This window comes from Lissotriton helveticus, chromosome 11 (assembly GCF_964261635.1).
Source record: "Lissotriton helveticus chromosome 11, aLisHel1.1, whole genome shotgun sequence".
Classification (NCBI taxonomy): Eukaryota; Metazoa; Chordata; class Amphibia; order Caudata; family Salamandridae; genus Lissotriton; species Lissotriton helveticus.
The window spans coordinates 782,828,390-782,851,279 of NC_136072.1; the positions used below are offsets into that span (position 1 = coordinate 782,828,390).

Below are 22,890 nucleotides of genomic sequence, written 5' to 3' on the forward strand. Positions count from 1 at the left end.
CCTTCTGGTAAAGTCCGCGCTATATAAAAATGCACAAATAAAAATAAAATAAATAAATTCAGTTTGGGTCAAGTTTGCGCTATATAAAACTCTGCAAAAAAATATGGTGGCTGTCTGCATAACCTATGTCCTTCTGCTGCAACTGCCCTTTCCAACGCTGTATTGGTTACTGAGATTACCCGCCTCAAAGGTTTGGGCTCTCTCTTTATAATATTAGTATGGATTCATTAAACAGGTAGTTCTGCAGTCTTCTATAACTAGAGATTTTATGATGCTATCTATTAGAACATAGGTTTCATGCAACATTAAAAGATCCATCGCAAAGAGTCAGCATGCAATTTACAACCACGATTGTCTCGCTGAAATTCGAAATGGACATTTTCGGGGAGGTGGGGGGCAACAGAAACACTCCACTATTAATCACTATTCCTTGACTTCGTAATTTATTTAATTTACACGCGATCCGCACATTCAGCTGGCGTGTGCAGGGCGCCACGTCCCTCAGCCTGCCGCCTTGAGTAGGTAAATGTCTTAAAGTAGAACAGGAAAAGGAGTCCCAAACGGCGGCCAGCTTAAAGCCAGGCACAAAGTAACGATGACAACGGAGATTGGGGGTTGTTCTTATCGAAGACTCCATGTTCTGAAAATACTTAAAACCCAATCCGTAACAATCAGACTAATCTGTGTATTCCAGGACTTGTAGGAATGTTTCAGTTCATTTTCACCAATTGTCCTAACACGGCATAAAATCAATAAATTGAAAGGGAAACACCCACGGCTACAAAAACTGTGCTCCAGTGATATCCAGGAGCTAGTTACAGCGAATCCAAAAAGGGGCCTCTTTCTAGTAGCCACAACTAACTTTTCAGTAGCACGCACGGTCAGAACTGGAGTTCCTTCTACGGCGGATAGAAGATTTGCAAAAGTGTGGCTGCAACATCGAACGTTTCACATGCGAAGAACTTCAGGGATTCTTATTTTTGTCACTTTCGCAAAGCGGACGAGCCATCTACATTAAGATATGACGTTTTGCCTAACTCCATGATGGCGCTGGCAGAGACGCAATTATAAGGTGTTCTGCGCAGCCCATGACGTGACGCTCTTGGATGCCTGTTTCCGACCCACGGCGCACGCATGCGTGGTCTCCTTCCTCCCCTGCCCGCCATCTTGTGACGGTTGCCCCCCACCCCCCCTTCTCTCTGTGTCTCGCCTGTGTGTGTGTGAGGGGAGCGCGAGCGCCGCTCATTGTCTTGGAGAAGCGCCGCGGCCTACAGTATCTGCCGCCGCCTCACCTCAACGCCGCTGGGGCCGAAGTCAAGGCCTGTGGGAGTTTCGGGGACACGTTACCGACTCCTCACCTCACGCCCGGGCAGTTCCCCTCAGCCACCCCGCCATGATGGACGACGAGCTGCCCAAGACCCTGTGAGTATCCTCTGCCACCCCCACCTCTCACAGTCAAGAATAGAGGCCCTGGTGCGCGTCGCTGTTCCCCGGGAGCAAGAAACGTCCGCTTTTAAGTTTAGTTATAGCCTCATCCGACGACGAGTAAAAAACCTCAACGTAAATTGAGGCAGTGAACACCACCGATGCCGAATACCGCACTCTCAAAAGGCCACACTGGCCCTGAAGTCAGCGGTCTGACACGTATGTTACCCATATAACTCAAAGGTAGTAACCCTGATCCGTATTTCTTACGTGTACTATTTGTTTTGCTGTACCCCCACCCCCAGGATTTGACGGATAGCCAATTTTAAAGATCCATTCAAAACGACACATATGAAATGCTTTTCTTTAAATTGATTTGTTACATTTCGGAGGCATGCGTAGGTTGCTTTCATGTCAGCCAGTGTCGGTGCGTTTTACTTGCCTGATGCTATAGCATGAAAATTCACTGGGTCTACAACATTTATTTTATCTTGCCCCATTTTGGATACTTTGGGAGTTATCGTTTCCTTGTTTCTTATGGGGTAGTAGTACACGGCAGGCTTTTCTACACATTTTTTGTCTTAAGTGAGCTCGAATGCGCAAAGAATACCCACAGCGTCTCCTGGGACTACTTATTAACTATCACTGTTCCAGCTATAGTTCCATAATCTAAATCGCCATTCCCACTGTAGGGAAAGAGAACGGGAAGTGCAGCCAGATTTGTCTAGAGACTTGTTGTAGACACCCTCCCGAAATAACTCCCGTGTCCACGAGACTGATTTGTGCAATGGGCGCTGTTTCAAAAATAGTTGGTAGAATCCCACTTCGGTATATCAATAGAGACAATTCTGCCTTTTCCAACTCACTCTGCAGCATGCATCGATTGACCTTTATCATCTGATCCTCGCTAAAGAAGCCTTTATCTTATGTGTCAGGAAGGTGTTGATTATAGGGCTAGTAGTGAACAAAGAAAATCATCTGAAGACCCCACCCACCCCCCTAGCCATTTCTGTGCCAGAGCTGCTTGAACTTGTGCCTTGCAGTAATATGATATTGACACAGTCTCTCTTGGGCTTCAATTTAATGTTACCTGCGCAATGCCAGTTGTTCAAGCCCTTGATTGTTCCAGGTGTTTAAATATGCCATAATAAGCATTCTCATTCAAACCACATATCGGATTAGCCAGTGGGAGCAAACGGATGCGATCCAGTTGTAGATCATGCCATGAGCCCGCACCATACAATCTGCCCTATCAGTGGGAAGACCATCCTGAATTGAATTGATGCACCTGCTGCTGAAAATACAACAAATGGCGATTGACTGAAAGAATTCTTATTTCCTATCCACTGAAGTCTGTCAGATTCACATTCAAGTCCATGTTTTCTTGTCCACTCCAGATGGACTCAGCGCAAGCTGTCTGCCATAACTCTCCAAATGGCAAAAGAAGCAACCAAATATAGAGTTCAGCCATTTCAGCCTCATAGCTAGGCGAGGTGCAGCTTAGACTCTGTGGCAAAGTGAGTAATGGGCATGTATTGGAATAGTCTTGGCACGTGTGAATTTTTTTTCCTAAGTGAGGCACCATGTGTTCTTTAAAGTAATTTGTGTGGTAGAGTGAGATACAGCAAATATCCACACACTCTCAACTCAGTCCAACTCTGACTGATATAATGGCCTCAATTTTTAGTTGAACCAATATATATCAATAGTACATCGCTCTTACAAAAAGTTGGGTCCGCGGCATTCTAGCTCAGTGCACTGGAGGTGCACTGAGCTAGGCATAGAGGCGGAGATCACGTCAAGTCACATTCTGACCCAAGGGGGCCTACTTCCAGAACCCTCCTATGGGGCAAATTTGTCCTCATTATTGGGCTTAAGAATTTAGCCATATCACGGTGGAGTGTGATCGACATCACCCCACTGAGTAGATATCCTCTCACCATAGCGTGGTAAGAGTGGAGCCCGTTTTGTTTATCACGGTCCTGATGAATGCCACAGACCGAACTGGGCCTTCAGGCAGAAACATGTTGACCTCATTGACAGCGGTGGGGGGGGACAATAATATCCCCATTACACCGATCACCTTGTTTTAAACTACCATATTGATGCCAGCACTATTACATTTAAGCTGACATCTTTAATGGCCTTTTAACTCGCTACCTTTCCCCATGGGCCCCCACTTAGTTTAGAAGTGCATCCCTGTCGTCAGGTGTATGCCCGCCTCTATCAAACCAAGTTTTTAGAGGGCGAGGACTTTTTGTGAGATGCCTGCACTCGCAAACTAAAACTGCACTAGCGACACCCCACTGGGAGCTGCTACATTGTGATACATATTTCTCCAACAGTGCCTTATGTACACACAAGTCCTCCACGCAGGGCACAATTACCCTTTCCTCGATTCACCGGTTTAACATTCACTTCTCTTATGCAATCTTTGAGTATGACTTTTCCTAAACCGCACATTACCTGTCCTTTTACACCCCCACCCGCCAACTACGATCGTCCAATCAAGCCCTCGCCGCAATTCCACGCATCCATAGATCCACCACGGGGGGAAGATCCTTCTCCCACCTAGCGGCCAAAACCTGGAATTCTCTCCCCACCCACCTCCGCCTTACACAGAACCACCTCTCCTTCAAAAAACAACTAAAAACTTGGATATTCGATAAGTAAAGTACCCCCCTCCCTCAAGCGCCTTGAGACCCTCTGGGTGAGTAGTGCGCTATACAAATGCTAAACTTGAACTTGAAACTTGTTAACTTTCCTGGCTCCAAATCTTAGTAAAAACACACTCTTTCCTATTTTATTAAATACATCTTGACTATACCATATCACCGTTATAACCCATATTTTTATTTAGTCAGTTCGTTCTCAAACAAGGGTCTTCGTATTTCAAACAGCCTCTACTGCTATACCGCCCGTCGTAGCCATATTGGGACACGTTAACTGTACATAGACCACTGCTTGTAATCGCTCCAGATATTCCTCCATCCAAAGCCATTGCTCTTTAGATAATCTCCACAGATTCCTTCATTAGACCGGCAATATCACCGATAATTATCTAAATTGTACTTTCCAATGAAAATCGGATTTTACAGTGCCTTCTAATCCCTCCAAATATTCCACCATTTGTCCAAATCCATTGCTATTTAGATAATCTCCACTAATTTGCTCAGTAGACCGGCAGCATTGAAGAAAATTATCCAAATGGTGCTTTCAATTGAAAATCACTTGCATCTATAGTCCTTTCTTTATGTTCACCGCTGTATTGGAACCGATAAATCATTCCTCACATATTATATTGTACGCCACTCACCTATTGGAACAATTAACCCCTTTGATGCTGGTGACGGAACCGTTCCGTCATCAGTTACGGCTGAGCTGTGCTGATGACGGAACGGTTCCGTCACGACCGCGCCCTGTTCTGGAATGTCCAGCACAGGGCGCGGCTAACGCGCCGCACGGAAGCGGTTAAACCCATACATAAACCATTACATTCAAACACACACAAAATATCCACACATTCGTACAACCATTCAAAATTATTGATGACTGGTTTAGTTTTGGATGTTCAAATAAGACACATTATTGGACTCTGGGGTTGCCGTCCCTCTGTGACAAAATTTATTACTGTATAGGAGGTTTGATGGCAGTCGTTCCTCAGATTGTGTGCATCCCTTTTTCAAAATACACGATAGTCCTGTGCGGTGTAATGGTGCCACAACTGCCAGTACGCTTGTTTGTTTTCTTGCGGTTGCTTAACTGTTGGTGATATTTATCCAGTATATATTTCTTTGAATTGGCTTGTCGCGTGTGAAAGCAACATATGTGGAGTATGGCAGGTGATGCAGGGCACGAAGATCTGTGGCCTACTCACAAAGCACATATTGAACAGCAGACAGTTGAGGCTACTCAGTTGCAGCCAGAATATTGAGTGTGGTGAAAGTGATGAAAAGTATGGCTCTTGTAAGCAAGGCACTAGCCCAGTTAGGGCCCAAAAATATTTTTAAAAAAACAGTATTGGGCGTGAGAATGTAGCAGGATTTCACTTTCAATCTGCCCCCAGTTTTGCAGGGTGTATTGTTGCAGACTAGTGTCTTAGTTGCCTGGCTGGCTACCAGACATCAATCAAGAGTGGGTCCTTGTTCATGCCACAAGGGAATCCATTGAGTTGAAGTTACTTGCTATTGTGACACCTCCAGCCAGTCATCCACCCTTTTCTGTGACCTAGAATTATCTAGCATATCAGTGTCTGCACCCACATCCATCCATATTTCGAATGGGCTTAACAAGATGCAGCAAAGGAAGGCTTAGATAGTCAGTAGGTTAAGTGCTGGGCCTATGTGGTTAGAGTGGGTTGAGTGCAAGTATGCTATTGGACCCCATATATCAGGGGACACTAATATGAGTGGCACAGAAGAAACTGCAAAATCCAAGCCCAACCACTGCTGAGAATCAACCAAGCGGACAGCCGCAGCCAGAATAATCAGGAGTCATTCAATCTGAAAATATGCCCAAATAGTGTGGTCCGATCAAGGCTGTGCACCGGAAATTGGCTGCTTCAGAATATCCTGTTGCAGTAGTTTAAGTAATGAATACTTGAATCTGTTGTGCGGCGTGACAAATCACAATCCTCTTAAAATTTGTGCAAGTATTCCCATTTAATCAGTACAGGGATTACGTATAAACTGTATACATACAGTGTACACTTCAATATATTCACTCAAGAAGAGATTAAATCCTCAGCCAGTGATTATGAAGTGAGTAAAGAATTGCTGGTGAACACTAAAGCAGATATTATAAAATCATATATATATAATCTGCAATTTTTGAGAGGACAAATGTCTGGATACAGTGTAAATATTTTCGCCAGTCTCTTATTTCCTACTCCAAATGGATGGACCAAATATAATTCTCTGGGCCTGTAGCCTTAATTTTCAGATTGGTTGAGAGATCATAATCATCTTGTGTGTAGGGCCATTTGGGCGTATGTTTTCCTTGACAGAAATGGTGATGTGTTTTGACCCTGGTGATTAGTGTTTTTTTTCAGTATAGAGTCCTGGAGCAGTGATTTATGTAAGGGGCGCATGCATGTAGTTTCTTTTTAGCTCTTCCTACCAAGAAGCATATATGACTGCTTCCCTTGGTTTCGTAGAATCAAATGCAGAAGTGGTTGTTCTTGGCTCAGTTCGCAAAGTCACAGGACTGGTACTAGTGGCAACTGCCACATTACTGGGACCCTAGCCCCCGTCTCCCCTATGTATATGGTCTGACATGACTGATGTGCAGATTTCAAAGTGAGAAATTTATTTTCAAACGAATACTACCAAATCCAAGATTTTCTTATGGAGTTACGGGAGAACAACATTTACAATCTGCTCTATACGTGAAGAGGCCAACAGAAGAGGCTGTGTCCCATTGAAGAAAGGTTTGTTGGCTATGGCATGTCCTTCATAACCAGTGGATTGTTGACAGCTCATATGTCCACCTGACTGTTTTACACTATATGCTTTTTAAAAAATGATGATCATGGTTGGTTCTTGCCTGGTGAGTCAATATATTCTTCTAGCTAGTTACAGTGGAACCATGGAAGGTTTGAAACGCAACCCAACGCTTTTAAATCAGTGGTGTTTTAGCAGCTGTGTATACCTATATTGTTGCCAATAAATGAAGGCGTTTTATGGCAGCCGTAATTGTAATACTTTTCATATCCAAATCAAGGGATATTGAAGTTAGTAGACTGGATATTGGGAGTTTTCAGGATTCGTTTCCTAACCAATCTTGCATTTAATGTTCTGGTGTGTGTGTTTTCCTTTCATTTAAATCAACAATATAGAATTTTCAGAAGCCAGAGCATTTATAGAATAAATTGAATATATTTTAATTAAAAAACGCAATAAAACAGGTCATAAATCTTTTGTGCTCCACTGCCTCCTCTTTTCCTGTTAACAAGAAACCGCATGAAATAAACTCTTGGTTCTCCTATTTCTTTTGTGCTTTCTTAACAATCTATTTCATCTTCCCAACCTCCCTTGTCTGTAAAGACATCCAGAAATAATGTTTAAATGACCCCCCCCCCCCCAACTGCTGTTCTCACTTGTTTTCTTGTGAGTCTTCAGCATCTTTCGTGATACAATCAGTCTCTCATGAAATCTGGTCCCATATTGCTTCTAACAAGTATTAATCTTAGTCTGTTACATTCCACTTCATCCTCACCCTGGTACCGTCTGGTGTTTGTCATAAGGAACTGAGCATAGTTTTGTAGCAGTTGTTAACCACCTCTGCTCTTTTTTTTGTCTTGCCTAAAGAACCCTTTTACCTTGTTTTAGCTGATTGTTGTCCAAAGACCTCTAGAGGACCATACCGACACTTAAGAGGGCTTAGGCCCTTGCTTACCATTGGTTGGCTTGCTTGTTTCTCGTGCTTGATTCTTATTCAGTGGCTTTCCTTTTGCTTCTTGTGTTGGGCTATCCTGGGAGAAAACCTTCTTTACCATTATTTTGACTGGGTGACTTGTATCCGTACGCTGCTCAAATTCAGGGAACTACCTTTTAGGTCTTGTCTACCAGACCGTTCTAGATGTCTGTTGGCGAAAACACCTATTCTCAGTTTACAGTGGACACTGAGCACTCCACTGCTTACCATTGTTTAACTTTGTCTCTTTTGTTTGCTTACTTCTAATTTGTCAGCTTGTGTGGGCTTTGGTTCCTCTTCTTGTTTGTCCCTCTCTTGGAACATGGGCGAATCACTTGTGTACTGCCACTGCTTGCTTTAGATGCACTTTTATTTGTTGCGCATTCCGTGAGGGTGCACGTGTTCAGAGGTCTCGATTGTGCACTGCTTTCCACACACACCCTGTTGTGCTCACTATTTTGTACCTCCACCATATTGCTCTCTCCTTCGTGCTTCACCTCAACAGTGCCACGTTTGTGTCTAGTCCATGTGCCCTCCTACTCTCCACCTTTCCCTTTATCCTGTGTTGGTTCTCTCCTCCATATGGTGTGTATATATATATATTCACTGAAAAAACCATAGGTTTCACACCAGTTATAGTTAGGTGGAAATTTTACTCGCATAAAACCATTGAAATTCCCACGTTATAGTTAGTTGGACTCGCAGTGATGTCATGAGTGATGTCACTGACCATGTCATGAGTGATGTAATATGTGACGTCATCAGCAGTGCATTGCACGCGCAAGTTATTAGTGAGTCCAACTAACTATAACGTGGGAATTTTCAATGGTTTTATGCGAGTAAAATTTCCACCTAACTATAACTGGTGTGTAACCTATGGTTTTTTCAGTGAATATATATATATATATATATATATATATATATATATATATATATATATATATATATATATAATATTTCTATGGCAAAATGAAACCCCTCATTTTGTTCCTTTTCAAATTAAATGTATTAAGTGTTACCACTTTATTCCAATCAAGATGACTTCAGGTGTGCCATTCTTTTGTCATAAGTAAGACTGTTAGCGTTCTAGTTGTTCTTTAGAACACTCTGGGACATTCTGTCATTGGGCTATAGTTGGGCTACATCTGGCTGATATTTGGGCTACATTTGAGCTCTTTTGTCTCTGGTGGCCATCTTGGGAGACTGCATATCAGAATTTTTTTAATGAAATATAAGAGGATTTGAGAAGCCACTCAAAATGTGCCCTCATTTTTCTTTCTTCAGCACTAATCATAATTTCTATGGCAAAATATAGTTGGGCTACATCTGGCTGATATTTGGGCTACATTTGGTTTTTTTTTGTCTCTGGTGGGCGTCTTTGGGCTACATTTGGGCTCTAATATATATATATAGCCCAATATATATTTTTTCAAAGTTAATTTTCATAAAAACCACTGGAGCATATATCTTGAGACATAGCAAAGGCACATCGGGGTAACAGTCCCTACAATTTTGCCAAGTTTGGTGGAAATCCATTCAGCCGTTGGGGCTAAAAGTGAGTCCAACCGCCCTATGGAAATTAACATGGGGAAAACACGTTTTGGGACCCCCCTTTTATCTCGGCCCCCGCTTGACGGATCCCCCGAAACTTTCAGGGAAGGAGCGGAGCGAGGCAAAGTTAAGGAAAATTACAGGCAGATCCCTCATTCGGCGCCAAAGTTATTCCCAATAGAATGTTAAGGTTTTCCTATGGAAAACGATCCTAACTATCTACTGGCGACCGCCAGTAGGTTTTATTTATTTATTTATTTATTTATTTATTTATATATATATATCGGATTTTGCGAATTGGCAATCCGCAAACTTCTGTATTTATGGATTCGCAATCCTCGAACTCTTGCGTATTTTTTTTTTTTGTGTTCGCAAGGGTTTCTGCCAGTTCGCGAGGGTTGTGTACCAGTTAGCAATTGCGAACTTACTTGTCGGCTCGCAACGGCCGCGACTATGTTTCTACGTCTGGTTCATCATCACAGGTTCACAGCACCCTTTGTTTCACCACTGCCACCCTCTGGTACACCCATGCCACCCTCTGGTACATCACTGCCACCCTCTGGTTGGTTTATCACTGTAGATTATGGGGGTGAAAAAAAGCAAGCACACCTGCCCTGCTTCAACTGACATGAATTAATTTGGGGTTGATTAATGTGTCACTGAATTTAAACTTCCAGTCTGGCTGGCACCTGCTTCCTTATCTGTAATTTGCTTTCTGTTGCAGTGCACGTTTTTTTCACAGGACCTTTGTGGCCTACTTGTAGCTATTCTCTGAGCCTGCTGTGAGGGTCAGAGCAGGGTCATAGAATAGTTGCAAGTAGGCAACTGAACTCTGAAGGGGCCCCTCAGGAAGCACTAGAGGGAATGGTTACTAATGGTAAGATTGAACTTTTGCACCTGCTGAGTGCTTCAGTTTTGCAAAAATCCAAATATCCAGCAGTATCCACAAAAAGTAATCCTTCCAGGTCAAGATCCAAATCAAAGTGACCAGCACATGAAGAAAGCACTGGGAGGAGCCTGCTGGACAGGAACAGGAAGTTGGAGACTGTGGGGCACTTCCTGACTCCCCCCCCCCCCCCCCCCCCCCCCCCAAATGGACTCCTTGCAAAGAAAAAGTGCAGGCAAATGTCAACCTGAGGAGTTATTCTGATAAAAATCATAATTTTCAAGGTTTATGCTGCCTGCTGGTGGATTTCTTGTGCGAAATTGCAAATTTTGCAATCTCGTAATTGCGAGATTGTCGCTGCCCGCCGCATCTACGTGTTCGCAAGTGTTTACTCCCACGAAATTGTATAGTATACTAGTTGGCAAGTGCGACCAAGCAAAAAATCCGCTTCGCACGGATTTTACGAATTTTCGGCAAGTTCGCGGATTGCGAATTTACCGAAAATCCGCAAGCGGAACGGAGCAGTTTGCAGCAATGTTTAGCAGCTTCATTTTTTTGGGATGGTGTGCAGGAGTTTGACGTAGTTCCGTAAACATTTTTTTTTCTTTATTGTGTACATTGCAGAGCTGCCTTGCTTTCAGGTGCTTAAATGTGGAAATCTATACTCCTGCAAGAGGGGTTACTTGTGAATAGTGCCAGACGGTTGTGCTGTGTGTACAGTACAGCATACATGCGTTTGGGTAGGATTGTGCGTGCGGTGGCCGGGGCCTTGCTGTCTGGGGTCTGGCAGTTGCGTGGCATACTTATTTACATTACCGATTGCCAGTATACATGCCGGATGCTTTAGCGGGGTTAGAGCCGATGTCTGTCTGGATTGCTTTGGGTAGGTTGTTTCAGACGTCCAGTGCGCGCCTCTGGTTCTAGAGGTCACAGGGAGATGCTCTTCTGCTGAGCCTCGAGTGGGCACAGGAGTGTATTGATTTTTTTTGTTTGTTTTTTCTAACCCGTATTTGGGGTTGAGAACTGTGCCTTCACTGCATTTGAAACTTTGGCTTAGAATCTTGAATGTGATTTAGTCGTTTACTGGGAGGCAGTGTAGGCTTCTGAAATTGGGTGCAATAGGTTATATTCCTTAGCCAAAAATCAGTCTTGGTTATCCATTTTGTACCTCTTGTATACATTCAGTGATTTCGTAGACTTAATTTAAGAAGCAGCTGGTATCTTGTTTTGAGTTGATGAGGGCCTTTACTGCCAGGGGTGATGTTGGAGAAACTCAACATGTTGTTGGAGTTGGCTATTGCAAGGAAATGCCTCATTTTGTAAGGTTAGTCCCAAAATTTTGGACAGATGCTGCTGGTTTTTCGACTTCAAAAGTGCAGTGCGGCTTGCTAACCAGACCTCTGTACCAGTGCCCTAATCCTTAAACATGTATGTTCGACTGTGGCCTGATCATGGAGAGCCCTCTTCTTTGGCCTGCGCAGGTCGTGGCCCAACCTTGGAGCAAACAGTGTTTCTCAGCACCAGAAGCAGGAAGACTAGTGGTGTAAACAAGCCTGCTGCAAGTGGTGCGCGGTGCTGTGGCCGGGTGTTTCACCTTTTGGACTGTGGATATGGAGGGTGCTGTTTTTGTTAACTGAACTTTAGTCCCTGCTCAGTGAGGAACAGGGACTCTGAGCCAGGTGGCACTAGGCTGTGAGTCCACCAGCATCTTCATGCGGACAGTGCAGTCACGGAGGGAGCAAATGATGCCCCTCTGCACTGCACAACGGCTGATGGTCTGTCCTCCAGTAAAGCAGAAATACTTGTGATCCGGCCAAGCTTTCTACCTTCAATGTGTGTTGTAGTAGGGAGTGCAGTGACTGCAGAATGCTAGGGAGTGCAGAGTGACTGCCGAGATTAAGCTAATGGCAATGTAAATGACACTGCCATTTATTTATCTGTTTTCAAAACCAACACATAAATACAAATTTTGTCATTTACAATGCCAATAGCTCTAACTTTTCCAAAGGCGAAACCATTGCATTGTAAATGCTTGTTTATTTTTTGGTGTTGCTCAGTCTTTTTATTTATAAGTTTTTATCATAAGAAATGATACAACAAAAGGCAACATGAAAGTCAGACAAGCATACCTCAACAATAGATTGCAGTGGAGCAGGAAATCGCACTTGCATCAGATAGCACTATGGGCTGATCCACAATATGTGAGGCGCTCTGCCTGGTCCCTGAGGTTTCAAAGAGTTTGAAACCACAGGGACCAGGCAGAGCGCCTCACAGACCTGGGTGTTTCCCAGGTCTCGACAGAGCGTTTATATTACAGGGGTTGGGGCAGCACCATTAAGTGAGGCAGCACGCCAATTTTGTTCATAGCATTGACTCAACATTGAAAAGTTTTTTCTGTAACTTGATTAACAAGGTGTGCAGGTCTACACAACCACAGAGCTGATCCACAATATGTCATGTCACACAATACAGAAGCGAAACCATAGTAAAGCAAAAGACAACTCCTGGTTGAAGTCTTTTGGCACAGTTGAGAAAGTGACTGTGTCTCACGAGCAGTTAATGTGATGGATATATGACGTTACCACGCGTTCTTTTACCACGCAGACCATTACCACGCATTTTTTACAACGCAGGACCCTTTACCACGAATACCTTTACAACGCAATACACTACAACGCAGGTACTATTACAACGCATACCATTACAACGTAAGTATAGGTAAGTAAATAATATGGTAAAATAATGTAATTATTAATAATATTTTTTTAAATTAATAAATCATTATTTTAATATTTAATATTTTAATTATTTATATTAATATTTATTTATTAATTTTTAAATATATATGTTAATACCCCTGTACCCCAAACCCAGCCCTGAAACCTAAAAATACCCCTGTACCCCAAAACCCAAACCCAGCCCTGAACCCTAAAAATACCCCTGTACCCCAAAAACTGAAAACTGACCCTGAACCCTAAAAATACCCCTTTACCCAAAAACTGAAAACTGACCCTGAACCCTAAAAATACCCCTTTACCCAAAACTGAAAACTGACCCTGAACCCTAAAAATACCCCTTTACCCAAAAACTGAAAACTGACCCTGAACCCTAAAAATACCCCTGTACCCCAAAAACTGAAAACTGACCCTGAACCCTAAAAATACCCCTTTACCCAAAACTGAAAACTGACCCTGAACCCTAAAAATACCCCTTTACCCAAAAACTGAAAACTGACCCTGAACCCTAAAAATACCCATTTACCCAAAACCCAAACCTAAAATATTTTAAATAATATACTTACCAATACTTACGTTGTAATGGTATGCGTTGTAAAGGTATCTGCGTTGTAAATACCTGCGTTGTAATGGTATGCGTGGTAAAGGGTCCTGCATTGTAAAAGTTGCGTGGTAAAGGTAGGTAGTGGTAAAGGTTGTATACCAATGTGATACTTTAAAAAAAGGCAAACTAAGGACTAGCTACCAGGAGCAGAGTCACAAAGGGGTTCTGTGAAATAACTAACGCCCGCACCCTTGGTGGGATGAAGCAGGTAAACTCCAACCACGTCGGGTACTGGATCATGGGGCGATAGATCTTTTGGAACATGTTTGGTGTGTGTGAGAATGAGAAAGTTGTTCCATCGCCATCACCCTTCATACGAGTGAACCACTGGGCAAGGGAAGGAGCAGTAGGTTTTTTCCAAGTCCTCATAACAAGCTATCTCGCTGCATGTAGCATATAACTAATGTCCAACGTGTGTCATCGCATCTAAGGCAAGAGGCCACACCTTTAAGAATGACCACAGGGCGGGGGCGTGGCCAGCAGCATGGCTCGATAAGAAGTGACTCTTCGGAGCTGCACCTGAATCCGCTTTTCTAATTCCCCCAGAGCCACCAAATTCGCGAGAGGGACGTCTGGAAGCACTCAGACCCCCCACAGGCCACCTACGTTGCTCTTGCAGGCTGTGTGCCGGCTAAATACTGAATTGCTCGTGCCGACTCGGAAGGCCTGACGGCGGTAAGATGGCGGCCGCAAAACAAGAACCCCGAGAATGGCACTGTCACCGGGTTTCCGGGCCGAGAAGCAGTCCACAGCGACGAGAGCCCTGGCGAAGGTGCCCCCGGGTGGTGCGGCGCAATTTCCAGAGGCTCTGGTGAGGCATCGGCGGGCTCCGGTGAGACCGGCATACTGCACCAACATGGCGCCCGCAATGGTGGAGAGGCGGTAGGGCCGGTACAGAGGCTTTCCTGCGCAATACGGCCGGGCTGAGAGGTGAGAGCGCGAGGCGCAACGGTGGAGAACAGCGGGTCGAAGAGAGGACGGAGACAGGGCCCCGGGAGACCGCCTGGACTTTCCCGAAGGGACGACAACTTTACCAAGATGGCGTCCGCGATTGAAAAATAGAGCCCGAAAGTGCTCCTGCCACTACACTGGTCCCCATTGCGGTGTATCGACCCAGCAGCACCGAGACCCCTTCGGACCCCAGACTGAGGCGGAGATTGTACCCACTGACCTGGCCCTCCGCCTACACATAAGGAAATCGCCCCCGTGAGGCCCCGACAACCACCTCTCTTAATAGGGAGCCCTTCCCCCTCCTTGGGAGGGTCCTCTAGCACTGTCGGGATCAGGGGCGCAGTGAGGGAGCACTCCAGACACCAGTGGGGAGGCGGAGAAGGGCACTGGGAGTTGCGGCTGCTGCGACCTGCAGCCCTATATAGTGGCGGACATGGCAGCGTGACCTGGGCCCTGCTTTCGGCTGGCCAATCGACCCTGGCCCTCGAGGAGCGGGAAACCAACGAAAGGCTTCACAACGTCTTTATCGTAAGGAAGTGGAACTGCAATACGTTGCACCGGACACCGAAAGACATTGGCATCTGACTCCGGCCAGATAGTAAGAGACTGAGGGGAACGCGCGTGGCCCACGGGCTTAAAGTAGACATTGTAAAACATGGGGAAGAAAGACGTGCTCCTCAAGTCCGCTAGGCAAGGGCCAATGGACAACTTTGCCGCCCCTAAACACGCAGTGGACACCCTCCACACCACTTCTGGAACACGGTCGGACACTGATCTCCTGATGGAAGCCATACAGGTGTCACGAGCCAACATCCAGGCATCCAGAGTGGCTCTAGAAGTTAAGATCGGCGAGGTGGGCTCCGAAGTAACACTGCTGAGGCAAGACTTCCGGAACTTATCGACAGGGTGACAACAGCGGAGACACGTTTGGGTGAGGCCGAAGATTCGATCACAACCCTGAGGAAGAACATGGCGGAACTCAAAGCATTCCATCGCCAACTGATGTGGAAGGTGGACGATGCCGAAAATAGGGCGAGACGCAATAACCTGTGCTTCGTAGGATTTAGAGAGGGAATTGAAGGAACAAATATGGCAGCATTCCTCCACGCCTGGCTAACCAAAACCTTCCTGACGGTGCGGGTCTCGTCCTGCTTCATCATCGAAAGGGTGCACAGGGCCCTCCTGGTAAGGCCGCCGGAGGGTGCGAGACCCAGACCGGTAAATCGCAAGGTTCCTTAACTTCGCAGATCGGGACTTGATCCTGCTGGAAAAATGGGAGATATCCGACTGGAAAATGCGACCATTATGATTTTTCCAGACTATAGCCAAGAGGTCCAGAAGCAGCGCCGCTCCTTTGACGCTGTGGAGACGAAATTGCGGGAACTTCATATCTCTTACATGCTCCTATTCCCAGCAAAGTTAAAGGTCATCTACAAAGAGAAGTCACTTTTCTTCACCCACCCAGAGGAAGCCTGGCAATGGTTGGAGGAACGCCCTATACTCCACCACAGAGAGCCCACTTGTCGCGAAAGGATGGACAAGTCACCGCTGCACGGATCCCGATGGGAAGTACCGAAAGCACAGAGATTGAAGTCCCGGCAGGCAAGGAGACAAACCCCAGCTACACCCTACCAGGGACACTGTTCAGGAGGCGCACGACATGGGCGATCGGCATCACCGAGAGGTTACGCCCAGGTGGGATCCAGATACGACTGTCTGCGGAGCAAAGCTCGATCGGAAGGCGATGAGGACGAGATTGGGAATCGGACTTCTGGTGGGGAAGAAGTGGGGTCGCGCTCGATTCACCCGTTGGTAACGGCGATCCGAGACATGGAGCAAGATGATTCAGGGCGAAGCAGTGTCCCTGAACCTGACACTCAAGACTCTCGCTCGTAGACGATGGTGGAACTTATTCTATTATCTGCAGTTCGTCACCGGGGAACACGCAAGTTGACACGCCCCTTTATATCTTCACTTTTTTTCCGTCCTGGTTCTGTACTTAGCCACTTCACGAGACTTTACAGGTTAACTGTGTTTGCTCAGGGAAAGCAGTGTTGCAACTCTAAGGGAGAATTGGTTAGAACAGAATATAGGGTGGGAAATCGGGAGGGCAACACGCCTTCTCCTCTTACCGGTTCTTCCTTGTGAGGAGATGGGACTGGAAGGGGTGGGAGGTGGGGTGGGGGAGGGGAGGGGTTCAACAGAAGTTGGGGATTGCTGTCCGGTTGGGGGTTGGACATGGGAGAGGGTGGGTGGAATTTCTGTTTGTACGAGAGAAACAATCATGAGACTAGCAGTTCACACCGTGAGACTCCACAAGCTGCCTCCTACCGGGAGACTGACTGCTTGAACACAAAGGCCCCACAGTATGATAGGTGATCACAAGACACATGGGGAAGGCAGAGGAGGGCTTAGCGTCCTGTCCTGGGATGTCAATGGCCTGGGTAACAGGATCAAGAGGGGGCTGGTCAATTCCTACCTTAAACGCTTAGGCCCAGACATCGCATTGTTACAGGAAACTCACCTCAAAGGCCTTCCTAGCCAGGGGTCGCTTTAAGCTCCTAGCGCATGCGGGTTATACAACAGATTCTAGAGGGGTGGCCATCATTCTAAAAAAGACCGTTCCATTTACTATAACCCAGTCGTGGACGGACCCCCAGGGAATATACGTGGGTATCAAGGGGACGTGGAACAGGCGCACTTACACCATAATCTCGGTCTATGCCCCCCCGAAACTCCAGGCACTCACATTGAAAAAGGTAGCAGATATAATACTAGAAACGGCTGACACTATACAGATTGTTGGGGCGGACTTCAATGACGTTTTGAATGTAACACAGAACAGGTACGTCACACAGAGAAGGGACCCAGACTCCCCTGTCCCAATGGTCGGTTAACCTGGGTCTTACTGACGTCTGGAGGTGGCTGCATCCACAACTGGCGGTTTATTCATACTTCTCGGGCGCCCATAAGGTATTCTCGAGGTTGGATTATATCTTTGTCTAGACAATACCTGACAGTGCAGGATGTAGCAAAATATAAAGCGAGAGGCGTGTCGGATCACTCACCATTGCTGGTCAAAGTGGGCGGGAAACGTCAAGGTGAAACACGACTGTTGCGTCTGACGGCTTGGGACCTGCAGAATCCGAACGTCCTGAGAGCTGACGTAAAAGTCTATATTGCCGAAAACGAGGGCACGGTCGCCTCGAAAGTGATATTTTGGGAAGCATTGAAGGCGGTTATGAGAGATAGGGCTAAAAGTAGACTGGCGGAGGAACGAAGAAAGCTCCACTGACCTGATAGAACAGGACATACTAGCCCTGGAAAGGGGGTACCAGACTTCAAGGGATCCAGTAGCCCTTAGGAGACTGACGGATAGGCAGACGCAGTACCGGGAACAAGTGACTGGGGAGGCGAAAACCAAAGCCTTGGCCACCCTCCGTCGCCTGTATGACGTAGGGGACAAATCAGGTAAACTATTGGCATGGCTCAGTAAAAAGGAGCGCGCAGAGAGGTGGGTGGAGCAGATCAGGGCCCCTCAGGGCGTGATTCTCAGATCGGATGCACGCATCGCAGAGGCGTTCGCGGACCACTATGAAAGCTTTTATGGAGCTAGGAACTTAGGGACTTGTGACGAGGCCATACACTATATGGACCAAACCGAACTGCCGACTCTGTCCGCTGATGACGTTAACGCCCTGGACTCTGATATTACTCTAGATGACATCTTTGAGTCCCTGGCCAGACTGCAACCGGGGGAAAACGCCGGGACCCAACGGTTTCCCAGCGGAATTCTTTAAACGTACCGCGGACCTCTTAGCGAGACACTTGAAGGGATTATATGAGGGTGCCCTGCAGGAAGGGAGGCTCCCCCCAGACCTGGTCATGGCAACCATAATCCCAATCTTTAAGGAGGGTAAACCGCAGGAGGACTGCGCGTCCTACCGCCCCATCTCGTTATTGAACACTGAAACGAAACTACTAGCAACTATCCTGGCGCTGCGGCTCCGCTCGGTGATATCCCGTCTGATCCATTTGGACCAGACGGGATCCTTCCTGGACAGGGCCACTAGAATGAACCTCCGGCGCGCACACAACTGGCTGCAGGAGGTCTGGGACTGAGAGGACCCACACTGGTTCCTGTCCCTCGACGTGGAAAAAGCCTTTTTATGCAGTTCATTGGCCGTTCCTTGAAGGGGTGCTACAGAAAGTCGGTTTCGGGCCAAAGTTCCGGCAATGGGTGCGGCTTTTGTACGCCGAGCGCCAGAGTACGGGTGAATGGTGTCTTGTCGCGTGAATTCCAGGTGCACAGAGGGACCAGACAAGGCTGCCCACTGTCCCCTCTTTTGTTTGCCCTAACTATCGAGATCTTGGCGGCTAGGATTCGCCAAAACACAGGCATTAGGGGTTTTAGAATGAGTGAGGGAGACCTGATCGAGGAAAAAATTTCGCTATACGCAGACGACGTTCTTCTGTAGGTCACATCGCCGGAGACGTCGATCCCGGAGTTGTTCCTTGAACTGGAGCAGTATGGTAGTTATGCTGGCTACCAAATAAATTGGCACTAATCGGTTCTATACGACCCCACGGGGCGGGACGCCTGGCCGGACCTCCCAAGAAGGTTATTGACGACAACTGAAGGCTTTCAATACCTCGGGTGTATCTTACCCTCGATAGCCACATAGCGTATCAACGAAACCTAGAACGCATCATGGTGAACTCAATAGTAGATATGGATTGCTGGAGGCTGCTCCCGCTCACTCTTTTGGGCCGCGTGGCTATGTACAAGATGATCATCCTCCCCAAGTACTTGTACGCCTTACAAAATGAGTACTATCTGCTGCCCCCAAAAGTTTTCACCAGAATACATGCGGATCTACGGGCCTTCCTCTGGTTGGGCAAACAGCCTAGAGTTGCGCTGACCACGCTGCAAAGGCACCAATATAGCAGGGGGATCTCACTCCCGAATCTGGAGGCTTATTACTGGGCGGAACACCTGGCCCCGATCAATGACTGGTTGCATGCGCCAGCCGACCATCCCTCTTACCCGTTAGAGCGCCACAGGTTAGCACCCCGACACATACTCTCTTATCTATATGGGGGGACTGGCCGGAGACGACTCCTACCGGCAACAGAAATCACTACATGCATGGAATGCGGCAATGAAACGCACAGGTTGGGATAGGAAGCCCACGAGACAGACGCCGATCTGGCATTGCACGTGGCTGGCGGAATTGCACAAGCTGACGGGATACCAACGGTGGGATGACATAGGAATTTCTACCCTAGGGGATATTGTTGCCACGGGCGAACTGAAATCGTTTGCGACACTGACATCAGAATTCGGACTACATCCCACACAGCGTTACAAGTACACAAGACTCAAACACGCCTGGGGGGCCCAAAATATCAGGACTGCAGAACTGGTGGACTTTGCCCCACTCGAAGGTAGGCTCCTACAGGAGCACATTCAGCAAAAGGCGGTCTCCCTAACGTATAAAACCCTCACAAATAACATGCTAGGAAATCTGGCCAAGCTTAGACAGCAGTGGGAGACGGACGTGGGTGGCATGGAGGACATTGACTGGGAGCTGGTGTTAACACATCCTAGAGAGGTGGCCGTTAAATCCCGACATCGCCTCATCCAATTTAATATTCTGCATAGAATTTACTTTGACAGGGTGCGGCTCCAGAAGATGGGGAGGGTAGACGATGCAAGGTGTTTAAGATGCCAGGACCCCATGGGGGACTTTTTCCATGTTCTGTGGACATGCAGTCTAATACAGGGATTCTGGACAGACATTTTTACGGAACTAACTGCAGTTATGGAGAGCCAAATTCAAATTGACCCTAAGCTGGCCCTATTGGGCATGACAAATGATGTAGATCGGACACGTCCTTTATTGACCTTTCTGGTGCTGGCATTGGTGGTGGCCAAAAGGGACATAGCGAAACACTGGGGTGCACCGGAGATACCGACGCTAGAAGAGTGGAGAAGAGGATTGGACTTGTATAAGCGGCTGAGAGAGTCGCATATAAAACAAGGGGATGCCCTAGGAAGTTTCGCAAGGTGTGGGGGAAATGGCGACAATACCACGGCCTGGATGTGGGGTTGTAATGGGGCAAAGGCGGGGGACACATAGTGGGTTACAAGGGGATTGTAGGATAGTTAGAAAGTCGACGACACGGGGGAGTGATGGCCTTGAGGTCCTTTTAATTTGGAAGCCGTCTGCGTCGAACTGGGCTGTGATCCCGGGGTGGCGGGTGAGGGAGGTACTGCTACTGACATGATTGTATTGTTAAGCTATAACAAAATGCAAATAAAAATGGTTATAAAAAAAAAAAGTGAGCACAGGGCAGGAAGCTGGAAATTGATACCCTATGGTAGCTTTGGTATGACCTAGTAATTCTTTGTAGTAATGAGGGTACATAACCACAATATGTCGCAAAAGTCCCCTTTCTCCAGACTGCAGCTCCAGCAGAGGGTAGATGCAGCGGGGAACATGGTGTTAAGGCGGGCCGGGTATGATACCATTGGTACATGAGCTTGTAGGCTGTCTCCTGAAGAGTATGGGTATGTCACACCAAAGGGTGTCCCATTGCTTAGGGGAGATGCCTTCTGTAGGAAATTTGGATCTGCTTCTTATGGTTACTCCCTCTTTTTGCTTGATGTTACACTGTTTTTGACTAGTATGACTGTGATCCTGCTAATCAGGATCCCAATCTGTGCTTTCGCCATAAAATGTTATGCATGTACTTGGGTACACTCCAGATTGGAATCTGGGGTACCCTTGTAAGTCCCTAGTATATGCTACACATGTACCTAGGGCATAGGTACCCCAGAGGCCTCCCATGGGCTGAAGAATGTATTATGCCACCCAAGAGAAGCCATGCAAAATGGAACTACATTCCTGCCATTGCAGCCTATGTAAGCTGGGGCTTGTACCACTTACGTTAGCTATAGGTTTACTATATCTATAGGTCACTACACTTAAAACCTATGTCACCCCTATAGCAGGCCTTGACCATCCTGAAGGCAGGGTGCTGGGTTTTATGTGAGAGGGTGCCCCTGCATGAGCAGAGCCCCTCTGCAGCCTTTGGAGAACATTCTCCCGGGTTGTCTGTGACACAGCCAGACATATAGGTAGAGGTGCATTATATGCTCACGTAGAGGTGCATTATATGCTCGCGTAAAATGCTATCTCAAAACGGGTGCACAAAACATGTTGTTTGGTATCAAACACCTTAGAATCATACCTCCACACCGGTAACCAGTGTGGGAGGTATGATTCCACCCTACAGAAGCAAGCTTTGTGGGGTCACTGGTCTTTCCGGTACCAGCCTTCTCAACCCAGGCTGCCAACCAGCGACACATTTCTGCCCTCCTGCTGCTCAGCCAAGCTCAAGCGGGGGAAGGCAGGACAATAGGCATCCTGTCACAGGGAGGTGTTACCACCTCCCAGACAGGATTTAGTGTATTGGAGCTGGGTGGGTGCACTTCCAAAGTGCCTGAAAGTCTTCATCTGGGGCACATTTGGTGTCCCTGTGCATAGTCCAGTTCGAATCGGATCTGGGAGCTAGAGGCTCCTGCTCTGGGGCGAAACTATGAAAGGACATGGGAGTATCCTCCCCACTGTCCTGACCCCCCCCCCCCCCCCCCGGGGAGGGTCCCCATAATCTTTCCAACACTCTCCAGTGGGTACAGAAGGGCTTACCTGGCTGTAGGACCCTAGATTCGACGTGGGCAAGATTCTAATTAAGAAACCACTGTACTTCGCTGGACTTTGACTGCGCCCAACTTAGTCTCCCTCTCCGTCCAAAGCATTGTCTGTGCCCTTGCACCATACAGGCTCCGTGCAGGACCTGTGGCGCATCAAGTACATCTGAAGTATCTCCCTTGGGGTGAAGGAGTCACTCCCCTGCATTCGCAGGCATCGTAACGCAACTGACCAGTCTGCTGATCCTGAGCTCCTGCGGACTCCGAATGCTCCAGCAGCACAGGAGGTGGGTTCCTATGTTCCTCGTGAGAACCCCATAACCCGAACCTCTGTGCACCGCATACTTTTGCAATTGCACATGCTTGTTGGTGTTCCCCAACTAAGTGCATTGGGCTTTTGATAGCCCCAACCTCTGCTCACATTTCGTACAAAGGACTCTTCGCACTCTGTGCCCTGCAAGCTGTTACTTTGTGAAACTGCTAGAGGTCCCCTTGTGACTCCTGTGCCATCGGCCCGTGGGTCCCCTCTGCTTTCAGGTACCTTCCTTCAAGAATCCATCTGTGGATTCCACCGGACACTTTTCTTCTTTCCAGCAGTGGCATTTCT

General features: G+C 47.0%; 1 protein-coding gene across 2 annotated transcripts in view; it reads left to right on the plus strand.

Moving 5' to 3' along the window:
• The first annotated feature begins 1,135 nt into the window (after positions 1-1,135).
• TIA1 (TIA1 cytotoxic granule associated RNA binding protein) overlaps positions 1,136-22,890 on the plus strand; it is a 229,701-nt gene continuing 207,946 nt past the window's right edge. Inside the window, exon 1 of one of the 2 annotated variants that reach the window (XM_078666720.1) lies at positions 1,136-1,422. In XM_078666720.1, coding sequence (XP_078522846.1) covers positions 1,394-1,422 — 29 coding nt within the window. In that variant the 5' untranslated portion in view covers positions 1,136-1,393. The remainder of the gene's footprint in view (positions 1,423-22,890) is intronic. The other variant, XM_078666719.1, reaches the window with a different exon arrangement.